Below are 25,283 nucleotides of genomic sequence, written 5' to 3'. Positions count from 1 at the left end.
CCGTAGCTCCAAAATAGAGAAGAAATCTGCGCTTCTTACCAACCAACAATTAGCCTTTATTTCACTCTCAACCACACTAACGCGTTTCGGAGGAGTGTCCTCCTTTTTTAAGTGCAAATGAGGTATAACAGACAAAGTCACAAACAACTGATATATAAGGATTCAATAGTTAACAAGTCCCACCTAAAATAGGCGGGATTTACGTCCAACTTTGATCCGCATTAAAAACATTTTGCCACATGGTATTATTCCACTCTCTGAATACAATCCAGATTTCACTGTAGCAGACACTCTCCGTGACATCTTGTCACCGAAGTAAACATTTGTTCCGGACTCTCTGTCCGGCCGGCGGAAGTGACCAAGGCGCGTGCGCCAATGGCTCACTCGGAGACTCCATCGGATGGCCCGTCAAACTGATGTGCATGCGCACAAATGCCAGTATCAGACGAGTCTCTGTTAGACTCTTCAGAGCCTCTTGTGTGTAAATGGGATCGGAGATGTGTGCACGTGTTCCCGCATGCAACTATCAGAAGGTTACGTATATGCTTGTATAATCAGAGAATGAACTCTACCAATTAAACAGATTACATAAATATAGCAATAGAAGTTGTCTATAATAAGCTTCCTATTAGTGCATCTCGATACCGTATATACTCGAGTATAAGCCGACCCGAATATAAGCCGAGGCCCCTAATTTTACTACAAAAAACTGGGAAAAACTTATTGACTCAAGTATAAGCCGGGGGGGGAATGCAGTAGGTGCTGGGGAAGGGGAGGGGGTGTTTTGGTTGTCTGTCTGCCCCGTCTCTGAGTTTGAGGACTGAGTTTTTTCACCCACTTGGAATTCAGTCTGGCTGAATATAGGGTATCTGCAGTGTTCCTATTAACCCCTTCCCGATGGAACAGGAGCACTGCAGATCCCCTATATTCAGTAGACCGGGCACTGTCAGACACAGGGATACCTAATGTGTTTGTGTTTCACAGTCATTTTCTACTTTTATATGTATTCTATCGAAAGAAGGGATTTAGAACGTTTACTTTATTTTTTTATTAGATTTTTTTTTTTTTTTAAAGCTTCTTTTTTTCACTATTTTATGGGAGATTCTATACATTACTATTGTGGCTGGTCATAAACCACCCCACCCCTTGACTCGAGTATAAGCCGAGGGGGGCTTTTTCAGCACAAAAACTGTGCTGAAAAATTCGGCTTATACTCGAGTATATACGGTACTATAAAAATGCAGAGAATAAAAAATACATTAATTGATCAGTATAAAATCATATAAAATATACTACTTATTAAACAATGTGGCTAATACATACCCGATATTCCTATCTCTATATTGGTGGCAATTCATACATAAAAATATAAAAATTGATGATTAACATAATTATACCTAAAAATTATAATTAATAGCTTTATATATATTTAATATACCTCTTTTAAAGTAACCCAGTCTTATCTATATTTTATCCTAAACATTCTCTAGGGCTTCATTTAAGCCCCCTGGTGAGAGAGTATTGAATTTGTAGATCCAATACATCTCCTTTCTCTTAAGGCTAAGCTAACCTATTGCTAACATGTATTGGAATTTGATCAATAGGTGTTACAACGAAGCCTTCAAAATTCAATTCATGGGCTAAAAAAGCATGTTTAGACACACTATGTTTCAGGAACCCATTCACTGTGTTGGATCTATGTTTAATAAGTCTCTCGCGAAGTGGTCTAATCATGCGTCCCACATATTGCAGCCCGCACGGATAGGTAAGGACATAGACCGCATATGAAGATGAACAATTGAGAGACTTACTGATCCGAATGGTTTCTCCTGTGAGTGTCTTAGCCCCATGGTTAATTGAGGCACAACACTTACATCTCTTATGACAACATTTCCTTACACCACAGATGCCCTCTTCAGGTAAAATAATCCCAGATTGTGATACGGGTCTCAATTTGTTTGGTGCTAACATATACTCGAGTATAAGCCGAATTTTTCAGCCCAGTTTTTGTGCTGAAAAAGCCCCCCTCGGCTTATACTTGAGTCAGAAAAAATAAATAAATAAATTAAAAAAATATATATATTTATTTTATTTATTTATTTATTTTAAGGAGGGGGGGTCTATGACCAGACACAATATTAATGTATACAATCTCCCATAAAATAGTGGGGGAAAAAAAGTTGTAAATCCCTCCTTTCCCTAGATTACATATTAGGTATCCCTGTGTCTGACAGTGCCCGATCTACTGAATATAGGGGATCTACATTGCTCCTGTTCTGTCGGTAAGGGGTTAATAGGATTAATAGGATGCAGATACCCTATATTCAGCCAGGCTGAATTCCAAGTGGGGGAAGAAAAAACAGTCCTCAAGCTCAGGGAAGGGGCAGACAGACAACCAAAACACCCCCTCCCCTTCCCCAGCACCCAGCAATTACTGCACCCAAAAACTCCGACCATTTTAATTTTTTAAATTTCCCAGTAGCTGCTGCATTTCCCCCCTTGGCTTACACTCGAGTCAATAGGTTTTCCCAGTTTTTTGTGGTAAAATTAGGGGCCTCGGCTTATATTCGGGTCGGCTTATACTCGAGTATATACGGTACTTTTCAAGGTGCGTCCTCTCCTGAAGATAATTCGCGGTTTAGGCGGAATATTATCTTTAAAGGGGCTCTATCAGCAAGATCAAAGCTAAAAAGGCTATTCAGGCACCGCTAATGTTATTTTACCCCCCCCCCCCTTTTAAAATAAAACCATAAAAACATATTTGTAAATCATACCCATCATGCAGTGGGCGGTCCTCCACAGTCCAACATCATCTTGCTATCACGACTTTCTCTTCTTTCTTCTTCCAGCGACACCCTCCTGTCCTCGCTCTTACCCGCCTTCATCTTCTTTTCTTCCGGAATGAAGAAGTTCATGAGCATACTGCGCATGCGCAGTACGCTCGCGTAGTTCTAAGGGGCACTTAGAACTACAACAAAAATGGCGCCGACGTGTGCGCAGAAGCGCTCTGAAGGAAGCGATACTGCGCACACGCGGGATTTGAACACAGCCCGCCAGAAGAACAGAAGATGAAGGCAGGGAAGAGCCAGGACAGGAAGACATCGCTGGAAGAAGAAAGAAGAGGAAGGCGTGACAGCAAGATGACTTCGGACCGTGGAGGACCGCCCACCGTGCACGATAGGTATGATTTACAAATATGTTTTTATTTTAAAACGGGGGGGGGGGGGGGGTAGTTTAATATAACTTTACCAGTGCCTGAATAGCCTTTTTAAAGGCTATTCACACATATGTGGGGCTCATACAGCATAATTTTGCTGATAAATCCCCTTTAAGGAGGGGGTCATTAAGTAAAACACCCGAATATTTGGTCAAAATAGACCTAATCTCAGTGTGGGCACCATTATAGGAAGTTATTAAGTTACCCCCCCATATTCATAGCATTAGGCTTCTCCGTTCTAGGTAGGAGACAGTCTAATCGGGACATTGATTCTGCCTTAGCCGCGTTTAAAATACTTTTCGGACAATTTTTTTCTTTAAAGCGTTTGGTTAAAACTTTACTTTGTAATACATAATCCGTACCTCTAGAGCAGTTACGCCTCACTCTCTTATATTGCCCAAATGGGACATTGCCCCTCCATTTTTTGTAATGGGCACTACGATAATCGAGGAGTTTGCGGCAATCTACCTTTTTAAAAAGTAAAAAAAAGTCCTAGTATAAAAAGATTGCCCCTCTCCAATAAGTTCAAGATCCAAAAAGTTAATACTATAGGGTTGGGCTTCACCACTGAAGGTGACGCCCCAAGAGTTCTGATTGAAATAACTGGTCAATTCAGAAAAATTTTCTGTTGTACCCTTCCAGATAAATAAAAGATCATCTATATATCTTCTATACATGACAATCTTATTACTGCACGGGTGTTTGCAATGGATATGGTCTTCCTCAAAGCGCCCCATAGAAATGTTCGCATAACTGGGCGCAAATCTGGTGCCCATGGCAGTGCCCCGTTTTTGGATATAAAGCTCCGCCTCAAATGTAAAGATATTATGCTCCATAATAAACTTAATACTATCTAGCAGATGCACCTTTTGCTCTTCTGGCATGGTGGGGTCCGGATATGATGGGCCTACCCGGGGGGATTAGTGGAATTTTTATGTAGCTTAGGTAGATGATAGAAAAGGGCCGTAGTATGATTGTCTCCTAAAAGGAACCCCTTTTCCTTATCCGTAAGAATACCTTCGGCATGGGCTTTGAAAATGAGTTCTCTATATTTATATTTATAGCTGCGAGAAACTAACAGATGGATCTTCACCCAATTTCTGGTAGTACTCACTATGAGAGAGGATACGATGGGCCTCTCTGATGTAGTCACTCCTGTCCTGAATCACAATCCCCCTCCCTAATCTGCATTCCTAATCACTATGGATTTATTATCCATCACAGTTTTAGTGGCTGCTTTTTCTTGATTGAGAGTGAAATAAAGGCTAATCGTTTGTTGGTAAGAAGCACAGATTTCTTCTCGAGCTGCGGCTCCATTGTCTTCTAGGTTAGAAATGTTAACGGGGAACAAATAACCTAAATATGAGAGCAGAGAGAGTGGGCAGCCCGCCTATCAGCAACCTAACGCCCCACAACACTGTTTATTATTTTTAAGCCTCCATAGGGATTACAGAAATTAACTGGATCACCCCTTTAATTGACCAGCTCTACAATATCCTGGCATAGAGATATACACTGTCTTCATATCCCAACACACTCTGGAAAACCCTATTAAGGGCTGTAGGGGCCGTTCACATCTTTTGATCATCAGTTTAAGGCTCTGTTCACATCCATTGGAGATGTCCAGCATTTTTTTTTTTTTTTTTTTTTTTTTGGGGGGGGGGGGTCTATTTTTTTAATTTATTTATTTATTTTTTCCGACTCAAGTATAAGCCGAGGGGGGCTTTTTCAGCACAAAAACTGGGCTGAAAAATTCGGCTTATACTCGAGTATATGTTAGCACCAAACAAATTGAGACCCGTATCACAATCTGGGATTATTTTACCTGAAGAGGGCATCTGTGGTGTAAGGAAATGTTGTCATAAGAGATGTAAGTGTTGTGCCTCAATTAACCATGGGGCTAAGACACTCACAGGAGAAACCATTCGGATCAGTAAGTCTCTCAATTGTTCATCTTCATATGCGGTCTATGTCCTTACCTATCCGTGCGGGCTGCAATATGTGGGACGCATGATTAGACCACTTCGCGAGAGACTTATTAAACATAGATCCAACACAGTGAATGGGTTCCTGAAACATAGTGTGTCTAAACATGCTTTTTTAGCCCATGAATTGAATTTTGAAGGCTTCGTTGTAACACCTATTGATCAAATTCCAATACATGTTAGCAATAGGTTAGCTTAGCCTTAAGAGAAAGGAGATGTATTGGATCTACAAATTCAATACTCTCTCACCAGGGGGCTTAAATGAAGCCCTAGAGAATGTTTAGGATCAAATATAGATAAGACTGGGTTACTTTAAAAGAGGTATATTAAATATATATAAAGCTATTAATTATAATTTTTAGGTATAATTATGTTAATCATCAATTTTTATATTTTTATGTATGAATTGCCACCAATATAGAGATAGGAATATCGGGTATGTATTAGCCACATTGTTTAATAAGTAGTATATTTTATATGATTTTATACTGATCAATTAATGCATTTTTTATTCTCTGCATTTTTATAGTACCGTATATACTCGAGTATAAGCCGAATTTTTCAGCACAGTTTTTGTGCTGAAAAAGCCCCCCTCGGCTTATACTCGAGTCAAGGGGTGGGGTGGTTTATGACCAGCCACAATAGTAATGTATAGAATCTCCCATAAAATAGTGAAAAAAAGAAGCTTTAAAAAAAAAAAAAAAAAAAAAATCTAATAAAAAAATAAAGTAAATAAACGTTCTAAATCCCTTCTTTCGCTAGAATACATATAAAAGTAGAAAATGACTGTGAAACACAAACACATTAGGTATCCCTGTGTCTGACAGTGCCCGGTCTACTGAATATAGGGGATCTGCAGTGCTCCTGTTCTGTCAGGAAGGGGTTAATAGGAACACTGCAGATACCCTATATTCAGCCAGGCTGAATTCCAAGTGTGTGTGGGGGGGGGGGAACCCAATCCTCAAGCTCAGGGAAGGGGCAGACAGACAACCAAAACACCCCCTCCCCTTCCCCAGCAACTACTGCACCCAAAAACCAATTTTAATTTCTGAAATTTTCCAGTAGCTGCTGCATTTCCCCCCTAGGCTTATACTCGAGTCAATAAGTTTTCCCAGTTTTTTATGGCAAAATTAAAGGAAGGGGGGGGGGGGTCGGCTTATACTAGAGTATATACGGTAATTATAATGGGATCTGTCGGGTGTCTAGAAGATTTTTTTTGTGTGTTCCACCTCTCCATGATTCTGATCCTCCGACCAGGACAATGGCTAGGAGACGCCAGTGTAACTGATCACTTTTGTAGATACAAAAAACGGACATGAAAAAAAGATGAAAGAGGATGGAAACTGATGAGTCAAGCTAATAGGGAAAAAGCGTCCAATCGCTGGGGTGTGATCACTAGATCCTCCAGTGATTAGAAAGACGGGGACCAAAAGTACCCCTAAAGCCGCTTTGTGAACAGAGCTTCAATGCTCTTGTGTGCCCAGCCCTGTTCTCTTCTATGGGGCTGCCAGGACTGTCATTTCCAGCAACATCTGCAGCCCCATAGAAGTAAATGGAGTGCCGGTCACTCAAGCAAACTGGTTCTCCATTCACAAAGAGGCCTAAGTGGGACTTTTGGTCCCTTATCAGTGGGGGACCCAGCAATCGGACACTTATCCCATTTCCTGTGGCTCTGGGATACGTGGCCATAATACGACAACCCCTTTAACATTGACTATGTATACAGATGGTCATCATGGTCATTGTAGATGGTTTCTAGCCACTTCCATCAGTGTTTTGCATCTGCAACTGATGATCAAAATGTAATGTGAATGGTTAGGTGTTTTTAGAAAAATCCTCCAGAAGAAGACAATAAAAGTTCTCTGTTCTGTAGAAGTCTGTGGAGTAAGGAATGAGGGGGTTCCTGTCAAACCAAAGGGGTTACAGCTGGTCTCTACTTTGTGGCATCTGGTAAGACAGGGCCTGTAGTACCAAAAGTGAGTAAATAATGATATTGAACCATTTGACCCTTAAACATATTGAAAAAGAATCAAGAGTCTGAAGCATTGTACAACCCTACACTACTGATAATGGGGTTTTATTACTGGAATAAAAGGTTCCTTATTAAGCACAAGATGGCTTTTGCTGGATTTGCCAACTCCAAATTAATTTTTCATACTGAAGTCCTATCCCAAGTATGTGATCTGTGAGGTCTGACACCCAAATCCTTCACAGGTACACCCTGTGTGCCAGAAGCTGCTAGTAGACGGCAGGGCTCACAGCATCGCTCCTATAGCAAGAATAGGAGCAGCACTGTGATTCCCGAGATCGTCACAATGCAGGGGAGGGGGCTGCTGTGTCGCTTCTATTATTTGTATAGGTGTGATGCAACACCAGCTGATCTGTGCGGAGCCTACGTGTCAGCTCTCCACAGATCATCTATACTCTGGAATGTCATCAGTGGGAGAAATAAATTTGGGGCTGGAAAATCCCTTTAACATAGATTACAGGAGCTGGGTAAAAAAAATTCATTTTTATCAGGGGCACATATGGCATTAAGAGCTATGTAGAACACAAAACACTTGATCCAGGACACGTGAGTGGTTTAGTGCCCCAAATTGCCCCAACTGGTTCTCTAAGTCCCATTCACTATTTTGCAACTGTAAACCACCACTGGTTAGTCAGCAAATTCACACACTGTCTACCAATAAGTATATGGACCCCTGCGGTAAATAGAAAACAACGTTTCTTCCTATACAATAGTTGGTAGACCCCAGCAGACGCTTCCTTACTGATGATATTGATCGACACAATACTCCCGGATGCCTGGTGACACTCCTGGTGTATGTGAGCCATCGTTGGGTGCGGTTTCTCTGGTCAGCACTCATCGGTTTCTATTTGTTAAATATTAGAATAATTACTATATTCTTCAGTATACAAAGGGTTAAACTCTACTGACATCATACTCTTATATTCTGGGAACATGGGTGTGGTTAGAGTACACCATTTTAGAAACCTCCTTACATAGCAGCAAGATGGAAGGTAACACCGCCTCTCATGAATATAAATGAGTAAGAAATACAAATGTCAGGGTCTGTCTTTGGGAAGACCAGGGTGGGTGGTCATGAGTGGTGGCAGGTGGTTCATTCATGGAGGATCTCTCTGATACATCGTGACTAGGGTTGAGCGATCAGGACCGGAAAAGATCGGATCGGCGATCGAGTAAATTTCACGATCGCGATCGGAATTCCGACCCGATCTTTTCCAGCGGGATTGAGATCGGAAGTTATTGCAAGATCGGCTCAACCCTAAAAGTGACTTTTCCCATAGAGAAGCATTGACTGGGGTTGAGGATCGGGTTCGGAAAGGATCAGATTCCGATCGGCAATCGAGCAAATTTCACGATCGCGATCAGGATCGAGATCGGCTGGAAAATGATCGGAAATCGGATTTTAAAATCAATCTTGAAATCTCGGCTCAACCCTAGTCGTGACCAGCCCAAGTCCACCAACCAGATGACAAGCATGAACCAAGCTATAACTACAGGATATCCAGATGAAGAAGCACAACTCCTCTGAAGATGTAAGCTATTGAGACATTGACTGATATTTCTGTTATTTTGGACACTTTCCCTGTTCCTGTGTTTTCCTTCAAGATATTATTAAACCCCTACACTGATAACAAGCTGACTTCTTCCTATCGTGTTAAGGCCTACTTAACACGTCACGAGGTCACAAGTTTCTCCGCAATTTCAGAGATATTTAACACTATTTCCCAGTTTCGGGATCTGACAACTCGGGGAACATTCTGACAATCACCTTTCACCTTCCACTTTGTAATCACATAGGCCACTGTCGATTTTAGGTAATTCAGTTCGCTTGCTATGTCCCTTAAGGATCGACCATTTCTGTGGTACCCCACAATTACCCCTTTCGCGAAATCGGACAACTCTGCACTTTATGGCATCTTGCATGTGACTAATACCAATGCTGTTTCCTATTTCCTATTCATCAGGACCGCAGATATCTTCATTTGCATGGGTGTCCAAATACTTATTGATAGACAGGTGACCTGCGGCGACTTCAGGCTCCATTTACACCTGCATTGGAAACTGTTAAAATTCCCATAAAATAAGGGACAATATTATGGAAACACAATGGACTACATTGTGGTCAACATACAAACATCATTCATGAACATCATTCATACCCAGGTCCTGCAAGGTAGCAGTATGGACCACAGAACAAAATTGTCCACTGTAGGGGTTGGCACATGCACAGGTTTATAGGGGAGACCATACCCTACTACACCAGACATAGGGTACAGACAGGTCACCTACAGGCACCCTAGGCGGTGCACATCACCTCCGCACAACTTATCTTCCCGCTTTCTACTTTTCCAGAATGGAAAAACCCAACAAAAGCTGAAGAATTAACCCTCTGCTGTGCGGCAGGACATTTGCAGGACTCAAGTCTTAAAAGACATGAATCAGGACGTAAGATTTCCCCAAGCGGCAGAAGTTAATAATATGATAAAAGGTTCTTTTGAAGCAAAAAGTCTTTCCCACCAATTACATGAACAACTTGGAAGAAAGTGAAGAGATGGGAAGTAAGGGGAGGGGGGACGCTGAAGGAGGAAAAAAAAAAAAAAAAAAAAAGTTTCAAAACATATTACAAAAAAGAAAATTAGACTGCACTCGGTTTCACAGTAGGTCCATCACAAATCTTTCAAGTCGTATTCTAAGCTCCAATCTTCAAAGTGGCACAATCCCCTTTGAAGCTTTGCTCCGAGCAACTTACACTGGGAGGTGCGGCATGTGGACTTAACGCCAGCGAGTCACTTGTTAAAGTCTGCAGTCGCGATGATAAAGCTGTGGGCCGAGCACCATGGAGAGCGAACGCCATGTACACACGCACAATGCGGAACCCATGCCGCACACGCGTCTCATGGTTTCTGATAGGCTGGATCTGAGGAAGAGGAGGGGGGGTATTACAGCATCTGAAAAGTTGTGTCTATGGATGGCATTAGCAGGACACTAAGACCCCCATGCACGCGACCAAGTTGGAGCAGATTTTGCAGCAGAACGCAGTCGCATGACACACGGAGTGCAAAGCATTCACCTCTATGGGGGGCTTCCAATCCGTTCCGATAATAAACAGAGCACAATAGGACTTAATCTATTATATTTCTGAATGCAATGGACCCTTGGACATGAGCATGGACCCTAAGGCCGGGTTCCCACAGGGTTTTTTTGGACCAGAACCTGAAGTGGAGGCCCGCCTCAGATTCCAGTCCAAAATACGGGTAGCAGCGACTGAATACTAATGCAGTGCACTGGCATCTAGTCGCGCACTCCACTCTGGATTAGGCCCAAATGAATGAGCCTAGTCAGGAGGGAGTGACTTCAGGTAGATGTCGCGAGGCTCCTGACAGAATGAGCATCTCGCTTCTTTTTCTGAGAGTGGGAACAAACGACTCCCGGAAAAAAAGAACTGACTGGCTCCCATTGATTTCAATGAGGGCAGTCTTTTGGTCAGGATTTTGGTCAGGTCTACAATAAACTGCACATGGAAAGCGCTTGCGCCATTGTTTTTTGCAGCGTGCTCCATTTAATCCATATCGTGGAGGACTCAAACCTGAAGTCCTACTCCATCTACCCTATGGCAATTCCAATTGAACACAGTCAAAAAATTGTCTATTTGTTATGGATGCAACTGAGATGACTTTCCACAAGCCAAAGTGAATCAAGAATTGTTACAATACATTTCTTCCCACGTATGCATATTACATCATCGAACACACCCGCAGGAAGCAAATGCATCCCATAGTTCATACAGCGAGTTTTACCCACAAAAAAGTGATGTGACCTCTTCGCTGCTGAATGACGGAAGCAGAATTGGAAAAACGCTCCGAAATTCACACTGTACTCAAATATCCATATTATTTTTAGCATTAATAATCCTTTATGCCGTATAAACGTTCACGTATCTCTTACTTGCACTGTGGAGTATGATGGCGCTCTACTTTACAGACAGTGTCATGTGTATATTGTTCATTTTTAGTGCTAAATAAGCAGAAATCGCTGGTCAAATCAGGTGACCAAGCCTAGGTGCAGGGTTATGCTGGGGTCTGGGGGGGAAAAGACTCCCTTTATAAGGGAACCTATCAGGTTAACATGGTAAAAAAAAAAAAAAAAAAAAAAAATGCAAAAAACAACCTTTACACTTGACTCGGCCTGGGTATTCCCATCTGGTCAGGGAAAAACACCATGGCATTGCTGCGACTGCATCTTAGATCCGGCACATGCGTGCTGAAGCCAAGGAGTACTCCTCCAGATTCACTGAAAAAATGCGTCAGGAACACAGGAGCTGGGGAAGTATAATTGGTTTTCATGTATATCGGGGGCACGGATGGCATTAACAGAGGGCTAAATCCCTGCACAGCATTGTGCATCCTGTCTATATTGTCTTTGTATAGGAACCAGCCCAATTGAAACAATTCACATTACAAATTTGAGGAACGGTTCTCAATACATTTTTAATGTCATCTAGGGAGAATATTGACAAAGCAAGTGAGGCTAAACACGTGTGCAAATCCCGCGGCGGAAAACCAAGGCTGAGCTTTGGCTTTCCACTGCAGGCTCCACGCGACTTCTTGAAATTCTGACCTGTGAACATCCCCTTAAAGGGGTTTTTGGTCCCATAATAATACTACACAGTCCAGTGACATTAATGTGACCACCTGTCAAAATCCAGAATAACCCCCTTTGGCAGAGAGGACCGCTGCGAGATGTGCAGGAAGAGAGGGGATGTTGTGGTGATGGTCACTGGGATGTTGAGCCATGCCAACTCCAGTACCGCGGCCAGCTGTGCTAGGTTACACGGTTGAGCATCCATGGCGCGAACAAACTGATCAAGGTGGTCCCACAGATTCTCGTTTGAGTTCAAGTCCGGGGAATTTGCTGGCCAAGGGAGCACAGTAAACTCATCCTGGTGCTCCTCGAATCACGCACGTACACTGCGAGCTTTATGACACGTCGCATTGTCCCGCTAGTAGATGCCATCATCCTGAGAAAAAACACTTCACACGTAGGGGTGAACATGGTCCGCAAGGATAGATACATACTTGTGTTGATCCATCGTGCCTTCCACAATGATCAGTGCACACAGATGGCTGATGACATGTGCCTTCTGTGACTGGTTATTTAACGTTGACGTCAAAAGTAGGCGGTGGTCACATGAATAGGACTGGACTGTGTAAATATATTTTATTGAGATAGCGCCAACATATTCCGCAGCACTGTACAATTTTTACCGTGTAATGTGTACATTTCATACCGATTACCTATCCACGGTGGTATAGGGCATGTGGGGGTCCAACACCTGGACCCTACAAAGATTGGCTGGTCTTGCTGCACGTGGGCACATTAGCTTCAGCAGTATCTAGGAAGACTGTGCAAGCTGCTGCCCCCCTACTATATAGGGGAGTATACTTCTCCCAATTCTCATACACTGACGTAACTTCCAGTGCCTGGAGCTGATCTGTGCAGGGTTCGGGTGTTTGACCTCCACAGATCTCATTCTGATGACCTATCCTGTACTGTTGTCCATCCTGGCCTATAAGGTGGGGGGTCCTGAACAAGCGACCCCTCCGAGTTCCATAAAAACCTAAAGGGCATATGGATAGCAGTCCTTGTCCTATGGTATTGAGCTACTCTGCTCCGTCTGCCAAGCATAGTACAATAGCGGCCTCCCCGTCTCCGGGTTCCTGACGGAGCGTGGCGTAATCCATTTCACATTTCGACATAGGTAAAAGTGCTTGCGAGCCGCTAATCGGCCTCGGAGTATCAGTGGGGCAATGGGACGAGGGAGCCGTATATTACAGTATCAGCAGCTGTCCTTCTGATGGGATCCAAGGGATGCAGATTAGCATAAAATGTAATGATGTCAAATAAGCGTCTGTGAAATAGGGACTGCGTCGAGGCACTATTTCCGAAGCCTGACAGCGGCATCGCGGTTTAGAAATGCAAATGAAACCATTATGTTCAATAATTATATGAAAATATGAACAGTTCAGCATGTTTTCCAGCCCTGATGGCGGTTAATGGGATGTACGCTTATGTAAATAACTACTATTAAAGCTAATGCCAAAAAAGCGCTAATAAATTCATAGTAAAGCTACTGATTTAGGAGGCTTTTAAACGCCAGCAGTGCTCAGTTATTAGAAAGGAGTGCATTATTACGTTTAGACCTCATTACTGCCGCAAGTCAGCCAAACTCCATCAATTATTTTACGATAATGAAAATGAGAATCATTCAAGGTGGGGGGTGGGGGGAAAAAATAAAAATAAAAAAATGTTGGGGTATTGTAATACTCGAGGCTTGGTAAGGGAAATGTGAAGAGGCGTCATCTATCTGGCGGCTCGCTGGTGTCTGGCGTTGGCACCTCGGGGTATTCCAGCTGAAACTTGTACACAGGATGATGGAGAAATCTGCATTGGAATCGCATCGGGGGTGAAAAATAAACAAGTCAATGCGATGGCGGCGCTGGAAACGTGCGGTCATTTGTATTGCTTGTAAGACCAAATAAAAAAAAATCTGGAGGAAAATGATTCATTCTGATGACAGAGAGAAGCGAATAAGCTCCGAAGTCAGGGGTTACGTCTGTCGTCTTGTAGTCCTGGGATCAAATCCAACGGTACGTAATTAGAGGGATTTTCCACAATTAAGCCTACATTCAGGGTGAAAAGGGCTGCAAAAAAAGTCGATTTTCCATAGCCATTTTGCACCCAAGTGGTGGTAAATTTTCAAGAACCCCCCGTGCATTGCAGTGTAAGGAAGGATACCTGAAAACAGACAAAAAACAGAACATGACCTATATGTGACTAGCAACAGATCGGTCATGAAAATAGCCCCCATTTACAGATGTGAAATTAATTGGCCAAAAGTTACTGTCGCAGAAATATAGAGCTGAAAACCTCTACTTAGCACAGATCAATAACATCAGATTAGTAGGGGGTCCAACACCCCTACCGATCAGCTGTTTGCAGAGACAGCAGCCTCTTACCGATTACCCTGTACAGTGCTGTACATCACATAGTGGTCTTGATTGGTACTGCAGCTCAGGAATGTTCATTTGCACAGGACGGAGGTGCGATCTAAATAATTATATATATTTGACATATATATATATATATATATATATATATATATATATATATATATATATATCCTATTAATATTATAAATGTGAAAGTTTGTGAGTTTGGATGTTTGCATGTTCGGATGTTTGTTCCTCAATCACGCAAAACCCGCTCCACCGATTTGGCTGAAAGTTTCCAAAAACATAGTTAATACACCCGATTGCGCAATTGGCTACTTTTCGTCACAATAGCGCACATACGTTTGTGCCAGGACCCCCACAAAACCCAAACTCACACCACCATCTCTGCAATCTCACACACTTTGGACCATAGCAAGCCACAAAATTCATATTGCCCTCTACAGCTTAGCCCCTAACCCCACACAATCTCATATACATATACTTTACCACTTTGCCCCTCACCTTAACAATACTCCAGGAGCCTCTCTTTAACGCTCCGGAGCAGCCATGTTTGCCGACCCCCACCGCTCTGACAATCCGCGACACCGCCCACCCATGTCAATACCCCTAGGAGGTCTAATAAATGCAAAAAAAAAAGTTAAAAAAAAAGTAAAAAAAAATATAAAAACAAATAAAAAGGATTAAAAATTCAAATCACCCCCCTTTCCCTACAACACATATAAAAGTAGTTAAAAACTGTGAAACACATACATGTTAGGTATCCCCGCGTCCGAAATCGCCCGCTCTACAAAGCTATACAAATATTTTTCCTGTTCGGTAAACGCCGTAGCGGGAATAATGGGCAAAAGTGCCAAACCGCCGTTTTTTCACAGTTTTGATTCTGATAAAAATTTGAATAAAAAGTGATCAAAGCAATAACATTTCCCGAAAATGGTAGAACTACAAAGTACACACAGTCCCGCAAAAAAAGACACCCTATACATCCCCGTACACGCACGTATAAAAAACTTACGGCTGTCGGAATATGGCGACTTTTCAAAAAAAAAATTTTTAACACAGTTTGGCCTTTTTTTAAGGGGTCAAAATGTAAATAAAACCATAGAAATTTGGTATCCCCGGAATCGTAACGAAACACAGAATACAGGGGACATGTCATTTTGGTTGCACAGTGAACGCCGTAAAACCAACGCCCGTACGAAAGTCGCAGAACTGCATTTTTACTTCAAATCCCCCCCATTCTGAATTTTTTCCCTGCTTCCCAGTACATTATATAGAATAAATAATGGTGGCATCATGAAGAAAAATTTGTCCCAGGAAAAATTAAGACCTCATATGACTCTGGGAGCAGAGAAACTTATACACACTACGAAAACCTTACCCACGCCTGTATATACCCAGTTCTACAATCACCGCAGACGAAGTCGCGGGTACCAGCTTATATATATATATATATATATATATATATATATATATATATATATATATATATATATATATACACACACACACACATACAGACACACAGTACACACACACATATGTATCTCCTCTCCTACAAATATTAAAGTTTGAATATTTGGATGTTTGTTCCTCAATCACACAAAAACGGCTGAACGGATCTGGATGACATTTGGCACATAGATAGATTGTAACTTTGATTAACACACCGGCTACTTTTTATCCCAGTAAATGACATGGCTTCACGACTGTAAAGAATTTATGTTCACATACTATAATAAATTGCACTTGCCAGCAGCTTTCACTCAGCTAATTGGAGATTGCTGATAAAGGTGCTCTGTTATCTCTCTATGTAAACACACAGATAACACCGAGTCCATTGTATACAAGCATTTGCAGATTACTTGATCTGCTCCAGGCTGACGCACACAGATGGGAAATCCACCTTTAATCCAAATTGGCAGTTTCCCAATTTTAAACATGTCGGGAAAAAGAAAATCCAATTTGTCGCAAAATTCTCAAAAAACAAGGCAGAAGTCAACAGAAGCAGCCGAAACGCCGGAGCAGGCGAATCATCAACACCAACCACACGCTCATTATATGGCGTCCCAGCAAGCTGCTGAGATGCCGGAACAATCACAGGCACGGCGCAAGGAACAAGTTCAGTAGTAGGACAGCTTAAAAGCTGCCGAAAGGTCAATGCAAGCGAAACATCAACAGCAGTAATTTGCTGAGTATAGGCCGATCATAGACGCCAAAACAACAATTTAACACCACAAGCATGCGCGTAAGAGACCACAAAAAAATGACCGCTCACATGTCATGAAGATGTCACCAAGAAGACCCAAAATTAGAGGAGGAGACACCCAGGAGAAATGGCGGCCATGTGGTAACCAGGAATCAACAACCTTATAATACACTATAATAATTTACACCATTGCACAATTGAAACCAGTCTGATGTACCAAACCTGCCCTCACTTGTGATCCCCTTCCTTCACGTTCATATGGATACTGTATATCACACCCATGCTCATAAATAATACAGACAACCCATTTAGTCTGCCATTATTGGTTTCCTAAATTAATAAGTCTTGATTGATTAGGGTGTGGCAGTAGAGACCACCACAGATTACAATAAGTTTATACTACCATTATTTAATGTCCGTTGCTCTCACCTGTCATAGAGACACATAGAAGCCCATTATATTAGGGTGAGGGGTCCATTAGGTATTGCAGTTAATTCTAAGTCTGTATGTTCTATTAGGTCACACGACCGTCATAGAGCTCAGTCCCAAGTGGGGAATGGTCTGATCGATTCAATATGTAGTACATGATACCAACATCTACCATTCAATACTATAATACTTTAAAAAGGATCGGTCGTTTCAATAACAGCATACATGAATAGGTGAATATAAGAAACAGTGTCATATATTCTATCAGCTGTTTTCCCAACGCCTCGTACCTCTGCCACCGCTTACCTTTCACCACGAAATCACAGCTTTCTCTCAAAGATGTACAGTAGATCACATGACCCATATCTATACAAGTCTATGGAGAGGGGGAGTGGCAAGTGCAGGAGATAAAAGAAGAAAGACAGGTTTAGACTGATGCCGGAGCTGAAGAGAAGCTTTCTAACAGGACCAAAGCAGTTTAGTTACAATGACCAGTATAGGTAAATACTTCTCTACATATGTCCTGCAAGACCATGGGGCTATTTCTGAGTGAGAGAGAAACCATTGTAGAGCAGATTCTCCTTTTCTTACAGAGAGCCGGGTATGGAAGCTAGTCTCAGAGAGGACTGCAAATACAGATAAAACATGGAGAGGAAGAAACTGCTAAAAGCTGCAGAATATAAGCCTTGTGTGCACAAACACATAGCTGCTTTCCCTGAATAGTCAAACAAAATAACAGGTACCCTTTAACGGTCTCCCCTGCCACCATCTGTCGGGGGTCAATCAACTGATCTGGATCTCTATCTAGAATATGGTGAGAGTTTCCCATTACGTCCGCAGTCGTCTATTACCATACACCTCCTTATCACGAAACAGCGCCCACCATAGACCAGATACCGTTACTAGCCAATGAGATGCTGCTCCTCAGAACATGACTAGAGTCATCTGCTTAGCAGTAAAGCGTGCAGTGATTTACAGTAAAATGTTCTATGGTCACTATCAGCCATAAGAGCAGCTATAAAATGCCAGGAGACCTGCAAGCCAAGGCTTCCATGCTGGGATATGGACATGCCATGAAAGAGTTAATCAGATTAACACTTGGCAGCCTGCGGGGCGCGATGCGAATGTATCCTACAATCTGATTAACACGAGGCAATGCAGTGCGATTCGGAGGCCCACTATCCTTATGGAAAGTGTTCCTGTTCAGCGGGCGGGAATGGGAAATTCATGTTGACAAATGTCGATTTCATAGAAGGAAAGCATGGAGGGAACAGCTGGAAAGCCGTTTCCAGCCGAACGCAGGCAGCGTCCCATGCTGATAAGTCATGCTACTGAATGGAAACACATGCAGATTTATTCCTCTCCATAAATTAGTACAATTATAACTCAGAGCCGAATGGAACGGGAAGGGGGTGGGGGAGGGGTGCGGGTAAATATATGAAGACAAAAAGGATATCTTCCCGCTCTGTAGCGATGAGGTTGTTCTGCTCCTCCAAATGTCGAATCTTCTTCTCAAAGGACTCGTGCTCGCTCTTTAAACGCTCCTCAGTCACCTCCTTCTCCTCACTCACCCTGGAAAGAGAAGGGTAGTCAGGTTAGAGATGTCAGCGCAGAGTACAAAGGATGTGGAGACTACAAAGCAAGAAACTGTGCAAGAACTGAGCAATCCGTGGAGTCGATTACAGTGCAGAGCCCTGACCTGGAGCATTACCTGACATATGCACCGGTACAACTCTATGATAAGATGGGTGGGGGTCCACCAGCACAGTTTTTGTGCTGAAAAAGCTTATACTCGATTCAAGCCGCAATAGTAATGTGTAGAATCTCCCATAAAATAGTGAAAAGAAAAAAAAAAACCTTTAAAAAAATATATAATAAAAAAGTAAATAAAGGTTCTAAATCCCTCCTTTCCCTAGAATACATATAAAAGTAGAAAATGACTGTGACACACATACACATTAGGTATCCCTGTGTCTGACAGTGCCCGGTCTACTGAATATAGGGGGTCTGCAGTGCTCCTGTTCCATCTGCAGATACCCTATAGTCAGCCAGGCTGAATTCCAAGTGGGGAAGAAAAAACCCAGTCCTTAAGCTCAGGGAAGGGACAGACAGACAACCAAAACACCCCCTCCCCTTCCCCAGCACCTACTGCACCCAAAAACTCTGACCATTTTAATTTTTGAAATTTTCCAGTAGCTGCTGCATTTCCCCCCTCGGCTTATACTCGAGTCAATAAGTTTTCCCAGTTTTTTGTGGTAAAATTAGGGGCCTCGGCTTATATTCGGGTCGGCTTATACTCGAGTATATACAGTAATTGGATTTTTTATGAAATAACTCAGGAGCATCATTTTTATATTTTACACATGTTCCTGTTCCTCGGTTGTTCCTTTTGGATACATATAGTTAAATTGCCAACTGGGCATTTCCACTGTTCACTGTAAATGAGGTATGTACCAACATAGTCAGCACTGATTGGACAATTTCAGATCATGCAGAAACCCGCCACCAACTGGTAAAAGCTGGTTGTCATAGGATTACAGTCCGCTACTATCATGCGTCAGGGCTCATTCACATCTGCGCCCGGGACTCCGTTCTGCAGGTTTCCGTTTCCTGCACAAAACAGAGGCAGGAGAAGGAAACCCGCCGGCATCTTTCCAAACCCATTCATTTGAATGGGTTTGAAAAGTGTCCGGCCATGTGCGCTGGTGAGCGTTTTATGCTCTCCGCGGTAAAACAGTTTTTCTTTTTAAACCGGACACAGAGTCGACATGCAGTATTCTGTGTCCGGTTTAATGAACGCGGAGAGCTCAAAACGCTCACAACCCGGACTCAGCACGACAGGTTTCCGTCTTCTGCATGCAAAAGACGGAAACCTGATAACGGAGTCCAGACGCTGGTGTGAACCCAGCGTCACATGATGACAGCAATGGACATTATCCAGGATAACTGGATTTTAGCACAGAGCCCAGGGAAGGTGAGCCTACAGAGGACTTTTCACGCCCTCTGGCACCAGAAGTATTAAATACCACTAGAAAGCTGACACTGCGCCGAACTCAGATTTCCTGATATGCACCCCAGCGCCACAGGTATTGGTGTTGATAGTTTCGGCAATGACATCCCTTCACAAACAGAAAGGCAGGCCTTACGGCCTAGCATCATCGGTGGACGGCAGGGAACAACCCCCAAGCCCAACAGTACTCTTCAATAGCTTTATACTGTCAGATGATTATGGGCTTTAAGGTCTGCCCTTCTGACGGTGGAAGGATATTGGTGCCGAAACTATTGGTATCGATATCTCTGGCACCCAAGCTGAATTCATCGCACTGTCAGCTTTCTAAAACTTCTCTAAAGCTCTCCCATCAGTTTGCTGCTCACCTCCTGTTACTAGGGAAGATATGTCTTTGGAAACCAGCAAGGGCAAGATGGTAACACAGTGAGTGGACGAGCTGGTCTCTCTTCACAGCCTCTACATGTTTACACACACTTTTCCCTGCCTGTACTTTGCACAGAGAGGAGTCTGCAGCGGCTCACAGTCAGTAAGTATACAGAGAGTATCTACTTCTGTCTAGCTGCTTGTGTTATTGCTGATGAGATGTTAGTCAGACATTAAGCGCATTCCTGATGTTGCTCAGATTTCTCTTTTTCCACATCAGGGATCTTTTTAGCTGAATTATAACCTGGATTTGTAACCCAGTCTCTCTGGATCACCCATAGTATGTTCATTTGGGGATTTCTTAGCCATTTGTTTTCAACTTTACAGTTACTACTGGTAGAATTACCTGTAAGGAATCCAGTAGTAGTAGTAATAAGGGATGAGGTTATATAGACACCCTCTGTCTCAGAGACAAAAGGAAAACATGCTGCAGCCATAAAGCTATTAGCAGCAGAAAAACTGATAGGACATAGTGTATGAACAGACCGCCCAAGCAAGACCTTGCACATATTCCAATTTTTTATGAAAATTCAAGTACCATTGGTATACTGATGGTATATATTTAAAAAAAAAAAAAAATCCACAAATATAATAACCTGCAGACCTATTTATTATACATTACGGGGGGGGGGGGAAGCAGTATAGCACTATTATAAACTTAATGCACTGAGCTGATGTTTGCAGCAGTGAAGAGGTTAACGCCCGCACTTACAGCAAGATACTTCCTAAAAAACACCTGGCGCGGAGCACAGGAGAAGGGCATCTGAATGCTAAAGCCTTTCACAAAGCAATGATTCCTTTATGGAATTCGCATGTCACTTAATGGTGCATTTTATTGCTAACTAAATATTAAGCACAGAGTTAATAGCGTGAGAGATGGCCGAGCCGCACAATCTATTGCGCTTTAGATGCTCAGCCGAACTCCCTAATCTAAATGAAATAATTTCGACTGCGCCTCTCTGTATCCAACATGGAAGCACATAACTCAGGCAGCGTATTAAGCAGAGTTATCCATCACGGCCGCTACCTCTCGCCACCTGTTCCAGCAAAGCGCGCGCTGAAAGATCAATTATGTGCTAAATATGGGCACGAAAGAGCAACCTGTCTTACTCTCCTGACAGTCCAATATTAGGAATCTAATGTGTTATTTGACATCTTTGCCCAGATCTAGGTCATCGCTATGCTCCCGGGGTCTAGACGCAATCTTTCACAGGACGCTGGGCACAGGAGAACCTGAGAGGACAAATTAGAAACTTTCTTCTGCAACTTGTGACAATATAAGGTGTTTGTACAAGTCTCCTGTAGGGGAACCTGCAAACGGGTCTGAGACTTGCTATGAAGGACGCACGACTTGTACAGATGTGTCCTCCATTACCTTAGGTTAAAATATAGATAGAAGGACATTCCGCAAGAAGAAAGGGGAATAGGGGATAAGGGTCCGATTATTGGAGGTCCAACTGCTAAGATTTACAAATCAGCTCCGTTCATCTACATGGAAGTGCCATAGAGAAGTTCCGATGCCGGCAACCCTATAAAGATGGACTGCACTGCCGAAAATATTTGTGACCAATGCTTCAATCAAATGGGGTAAATGGGGCGCTCATTCCCATAAACAGTGGGAGTCTCAGTGATGGGACCCCGAGAAATGAGACATTCATCTCCTATTTTGTTGTCTTAGTTGGAAAAACACTTTAAAGGGGTATTCCCATAACTCTCTGAAGCCTGAGGGACTGTACTCTCTTCACTTCCTAGATTTCTCGCACATTGGTGGGCGGGGTTTCACTTGAGCTATCTGCTATGATCCACAGTATACACTGATGTGGAAACTGATGTAGCAGAGCTGGCTTTGAGTGCGCTTGCATTACATACAGAGGTAAGGGACTCCTTATCTCAGCCCTTATCAGCCAAAAGCTGAAGATAAACAGCACAGTAATCCTGGAGCTCTCACCTCCCCCCCTCCCCTACATGAGGAGCTCCCTTGCTTGTCAGCCCCTCCTCCCCCCGAAGATATAAGAACTGTGGGAGATGGGCACCTGGGACACCCACGGATAAGCACCACCCCCAGTAATGTTCACAGTTCTCCTCGCTTGCTGTACCAAGCGTAGCAGCAGGTGTAGGTATTACAGTGCTGTCCCATAGACTTCAATGGTGCAGCGCCGGAGTACAAAATCTGCCTCTAAAGTTTGTATAGCAAGTGAGCAAAGTGGCTCTCGAAATGTGAACATTACCTGGCGCAGCGCTATCCTGGTATACCTGTGTCGGACCCTACAGATCTAATACTGATCACCTAGCTTAAAGGGATCCTATCAGTGGGAAAACCGGTGCTGAGTAGCATTACCGAGGTCAATCCAATTACTGAGGTAAATCCATCTTAGTTGAAATGCACATTGGGGAGAGCGATAGCAGTAAACTGCTTAGAAACCTAATCCCAGTACCTTGTATAAGTGATTCTACAGTTTCCGAATATGCCTGTGTTATTCAGCATTGGGGTCCCATTTTTATGTAAATCAGGTTTTATTAATAGGCAAAGTAGGGTAAGTGTTTTAGGGGAGTGTCGTAGGTTGTCTGGGTTATGACTCCACTTTAAATTTCCAGACAAAGCACTTTTCCCCTCATTTGTCTATGAATAATTCGGATTTACATAAAAATGGGGCTGAATAACAAATGCATATGTGGAAATGGTGGTATTGTGGTCAGGCTTATAACCAGTTTTACTGCTGACAGACTCCCTTTAAAGGGATCCTATCATTGGATACCCTTTTTTCTCAATAACACGTAGGAATGTCCTTAAGAAAGGCTATTCTTCTCCTACCTTTACATGTCTTCTCCGTGCCGCCGTTCGGTAGAAATCCTGGATTTCTTCGTATGCAAATGAGTTCTCTTACAGCACTGGGGGTGGTCCTCAGTGCTCAAACTGCACTGGGGGCGTCCCTAATTCTTCGAGAGAAATCTCCAGTGCTGCCTCCATCTTCTTCTGGAACATCCTCTCCCTGTTTCTTCTTCCGTCCTGGCTTTCAATCTTTAAGCCTGGGGAAGGGACGACTGCGCATGCCCGGGCCACAAGAAAATGGCCACTTACACCAGCTTACTGTGTAAGCGGCCATTTTCTTGTGGCCCGGGCATGCGCAGTCAGCTCTGCCCGAGGCCTAGAAGACTGAAAGCCAGGACGGAAGAAGACACATGGAGAGGGTGTTCCAGAAGAAGATGGAGGAGTCGCTGGAGATTTCTCTCGCAGAACTCATTTGCACACCAAAGAAAACCCGGATTTCTACCGAACGGCGCGGAGAAAATAGCTAAAGGTAGGAGAAGAATGGTCTTTAAGGCTATTCCTACGTTAGTCAGAAAAAAAAAAAAAGGATATCCAATGATAGAATCCCTTTAAACCCCCTGCCAACATGTCGCAAAACAAAAGGATTTAAGGCGGACATCCTCTGTGAACTCTGCTTTTGAGAGAAGATTAGAGGAGGTGCCAAATATGACAGCGCAAAATAAAAAAAATAAATAAAAAAGCAGCAATATTCACTTCCTAACCCCCCAATCAGTTACTTCCCAAATCCCCAATGGTCTCTTCTCCTTCTCAATGCAGAGGAAAAGACTCCTCGGCCAGTCACTTGTTATCGTGATGACCCGTCCAAGCCAATGAATGGCCGAGCCGCATTTTCAGTAAGTCAAGAGAGATCAGGAAATACAGTCCGGACCTAAACATCAGACCAGGATTAGAGCAGGACCAAGTTGAAGAAATCTGCGCATTTTAATTTTTAACCAACTCTTAGCCATTTATCACACTATTTTCCCCACCAGACAATTCAGGCAACGTAACCAGGCAAGATGATGTATGTGACAAGAACAGAGTGCTAGTAGGATTTCTGGACCAAGGAACTAGAGACAGACACAGCAAAACTCTGTGTACATAGGAAAGAAGAGAGAGACCCCACTGTGACATGACAGAAGCGAGTCCCTATCATTCAGGTACACATTTGCATCATTTGTGCATAAAATTAGCATAATAATAATAATAATAAAAAAAAAATCTAAACCCAACATCTTTTGAGTCTCTGTTCTTAATCCAGGATGGCGAAGCCTCTCAATAGCACTTAGCTAGGAGCAGCGAGCGGGCGAACGGCTGGAGATGCTCCATTTCCGCAGTGGGAGGGCAGCAGCTAATTTATCAGGTGACCCCAGCCGGCAATTAGAGGTAAATATATTCTCAGCAGCGTAGAGTTCACTGGGATCTTATTAAACCTCTCCTCCACCCGAATCATAATACAGCGGGATGAGGAGTCTCTAGTCATTAACCATGCGTCTTCTGATGGGACTCGAGACCTGACAGTAAATGGGCGATTATAATAGCTGGATCTTCTGTGGGTCCTTTGCTGCGGCAAAATACAACTCCCGTCGCAGGTTCAGGTGACTGCTGTGGTAAACGGGATGAGCACTGAAAGGCTTGCAACACAATGGGGGCTATTTATTGATTCAAATGCCAGTTTTCTAGTGTAGATGGGTGTAACTGAGGGGCAACATTAGTGTATAGCCCTTTATTTTGGCAAAGATGAGCCACATATTGGTGGTATGAATGAAAGTGTCCAAACCCTCAGCTGTGAGAAGTAAGAATGTTTCGTTTCACTAACAGCAACTACATCTGGGCATGTAAAAGCAAAGACATAAGAAAGCTGTACAACGTTTTATATGCAAGAATAAAAAGAATCTGTCAGCTCTCCTGTGTGGTGTAGTATATAGAGGATCTGTCCTGTGTGGCGTAGTATATAGAGGATCTGTCCTGTGTGGTGTAGTATATAGAGGACCTGTCCTGTGTGGCGTAGTATATAGAGGACCTGTCCTGTGTGGCGTAGTATATAGAGGATCTGTCCTGTGTGGCGTAGTATATAGAGGATCTGTCCTGTGTGGCGTAGTATATAGAGGATCTGTCCTGTGTGGCGTAGTATATAGAGGATCTGTCCTGTGTGGCGTAGT

At 43.1% G+C, this 25,283-nt stretch overlaps 1 protein-coding gene across 1 annotated transcript in view; it reads right to left on the bottom strand.

Annotated features, from left to right (window-relative positions):
• The window catches only part of KIAA1328 (KIAA1328 ortholog), a 118,426-nt gene that overhangs the window by 82,227 nt on the left and 10,916 nt on the right, over nt 1-25,283 (bottom strand). Inside the window, exon 5 of the mRNA XM_075269737.1 lies at nt 18,336-18,451. Within this exon, the coding sequence (XP_075125838.1) occupies nt 18,336-18,451 (116 nt within the window). The remainder of the gene's footprint in view (nt 1-18,335; nt 18,452-25,283) is intronic.

The sequence above is a fragment of the Leptodactylus fuscus genome, chromosome 1 (genome assembly GCF_031893055.1).
Source record: "Leptodactylus fuscus isolate aLepFus1 chromosome 1, aLepFus1.hap2, whole genome shotgun sequence".
Lineage (NCBI taxonomy): Eukaryota > Metazoa > Chordata > Amphibia > Anura > Leptodactylidae > Leptodactylus > Leptodactylus fuscus.
Note: the sequence above shows the minus strand (reverse complement) of the source record. Positions and strands in the feature narration are given on the sequence as shown.